The sequence below is a fragment of the Geospiza fortis genome, unplaced genomic scaffold (assembly GCF_000277835.1).
Source record: "Geospiza fortis unplaced genomic scaffold, GeoFor_1.0 scaffold271, whole genome shotgun sequence".
In the NCBI taxonomy this organism is placed as follows: domain Eukaryota; kingdom Metazoa; phylum Chordata; class Aves; order Passeriformes; family Thraupidae; genus Geospiza; species Geospiza fortis.
The window spans coordinates 2,737,838-2,740,255 of record NW_005054405.1 but is presented as its reverse complement, the minus strand read 5'-3'; the positions used below and the strand labels follow the sequence as shown (position 1 = coordinate 2,740,255).

Below are 2,418 nucleotides of genomic sequence, written 5' to 3'. Positions count from 1 at the left end.
GTGGTGGAAATGAGTGGTGGCAGCACAAGAGTTTAGTTATCTGAATATGAATGCTAGTTGTCTGAATACATTTCAAAGTGAACTATGATCACTAGACTTAACAAATGTTAAGTCTAGCATTTAGCATTTGTTCTTAACAAATCTGTGTTTTTTACAGGTTCATCAGACAAGGAGACGATGAAGGGAGGTATGTTTTACAGCACAAAGCCTGAAATTAAAAGAGCCATGGTGCTGGCAGATGATGCCATGAGCAAAGATAAAACCAAGAGGCTTGAACTGGCAGTATGCAATGAGCCTTCAGACACAGAGGAGGAAGAGGAAGAAGTGGAGGTAAAATGTTTCTTAATTGCTGTCACTTGCAGAAATATTGCTAGAACTTAGAAGCTGTGACTTGGACCTAAGCATGGAATATCCTGCAGTTCTCTGGTACAGTAATCACAGCTTATCTCCTAGTTAATCTTGCACACATGTATCCATTTGTCTTTTTTTGTACTGCTTCTGTGTTGTCAGGTCATATGCTGGTCTCTCATCTTTTCTAGTTGGAAAGACAAGTCTCTTTGGTGTTCTGTATGGTAAGGACTGACCTCAGAATCTCCTTAACTTCTCTGAGTCTCTTCACTCATCACTCCCTGGTGACCTACTTTTTCACCCAGAAATGCTTTTTTCTGATGCATCATTTTATCTTCTCTATCTGCTATTCATAGTCCAAGTTGCCCTAAGTTTGATCTGGAGTTTTAGTGTGTCTTAATATATAAATTTATAGCTTTTTGACTGTTCATCTAAGGCATTAAATTGAATTTTTGGAGCCCACCCTCATCTTGTGGAGTAGCACTAAAATACCAGTTCTTGCACTGTTAACAGCAGTCTTGGTGGAGTAACTAAAATGTGATGTTTTACTGTGTTGTATTCATGTTGTGTTGATTCAGTTATTATTTCAGTGGCACCGTATGCCTTGGAATAGATTTTTTTGGAGAGGAATGGTATGAGGACACTGTCAGTGGGATGGTGGCTTCCCTTAGCTCATATACTCAGTCTCCAGTGTGACAGCCCTGAGGGACAGGTGCCACTCCAGGCGTTGTGTTATGTGCAGTGGCACTTTGTACTCACTGCAGTCCCTCCACTGCTGATTTTCCATTAAAGTTTGAGGCTGAAAAGGCAAATAACAGAGTTATTTTATCTTTTCTTTTATTTATCTTTTCTTTCTCCTACACGTGCCATATTCTTTTTTGTGTAGTTTAAATGCTTTGTTCATCAGCATCACATATGCACAGTAATGAATGAGTCTCTAAGGAACAGAAATAAGACTGATTATGTCACTGGCCAGTAGCAGTTACTTGTCCAGAAAAAACCTGGGTTCTGTAAAGGTACTTGGAATTGGCCGTGGCTCTGCTGTCTCTTGCTTGAAGCATCATAGGTACTGCGTTATTGCACATTTTTGCACTTCTTTATGCAACACTATCTTTGTAGCCAGAATTATCTACAGACAAAATAATTTATTTTTCCAGGAGATGAGTGAAAATGCATCAGGCAACAGTGAAGACTGCAATAGTGAGGAGGATGTGAAAAGCAATAAGCGAGTGATGAGCAGGGAAAGAGCTGTGAAAGGGAAGAGAAGGAGAGTGTTGGATTCTGACAGTGACCACGATGGCTCTGATGTGGAGTTCAAGCCTGATGGGAAAGAAGCAGCCAGCAGTGAGGAAGCCAGTAGTGGGGTGGATGAAAATGAGTCTTCTGACACAGAGACAGAGGCAGAGAGTGTTGCAGAGAGCCCCGTAAAAGTCCCTTCTAAACGAAAGAGGAGAGAGGTGAAAAAGCCTGCTAAAAGGAGTAGCCTGGGAAATGACTGTTCTGAAACGCCCAAAAGAGCAGCAGCAGTGTCTTCAGAAGCCAAGTCTAAGCTGACATCCTTTGCAGCACCTGAAAGTTTTGAATCTCAAGCAAATGCTTGCAGTGGAGGCACTGGTGGCTTCTCGGTGTGGGAGCACGAAAAGCTGGACTGGCTGCAGGAAGGGAAGAGGAGGGATGCGCACAGGAGGCGTCAGGGTGACCCTGACTACGACCCCTGCACTCTGTACGTGCCCGAGGATTACCTCAACAAGTGCACGCCGGGCGTAAGGAGGTGGTGGCAGCTCAAAAGCCAGAACTTCGACGCTGTGATTTGCTACAAGGTGGGAAAGTTCTACGAGCTGTATCACATGGACGCGGTCACCGGCGTCAATGAGCTGGGCCTGATCTTCATGAAGGGCACCTGGGCCCACTCGGGCTTTCCGGAGACCGCGTTCGGCCGCTTCTCCGACGTCCTGGTGCAGAAGGGCTACAAGGTGGCGCGCGTGGAGCAGACGGAAACGCCCGAAATGATGGAAGCGCGCTGCAGGTCCGCGGGCCACTCCAGCAGGTTTGACAAGGTGGTGCGGCGGG

At 45.3% G+C, this 2,418-nt stretch overlaps 1 protein-coding gene across 2 annotated transcripts in view; it reads left to right on the top strand.

Annotated features, from left to right (window-relative positions):
- Positions 1-2,418, top strand: part of MSH6 (mutS homolog 6) — a 12,675-nt gene that overhangs the window by 2,468 nt on the left and 7,789 nt on the right. The window contains exons 2-3 of one of the 2 annotated variants that reach the window (XM_031061249.1): positions 158-330; positions 1,506-2,418. The exon at positions 1,506-2,418 is cut by the window's right edge and continues 1,578 nt beyond it. In XM_031061249.1, the coding sequence (XP_030917109.1) occupies positions 158-330; positions 1,506-2,418 (1,086 nt within the window). The remainder of the gene's footprint in view (positions 1-157; positions 331-1,505) is intronic. The other variant, XM_031061250.1, reaches the window with a different exon arrangement.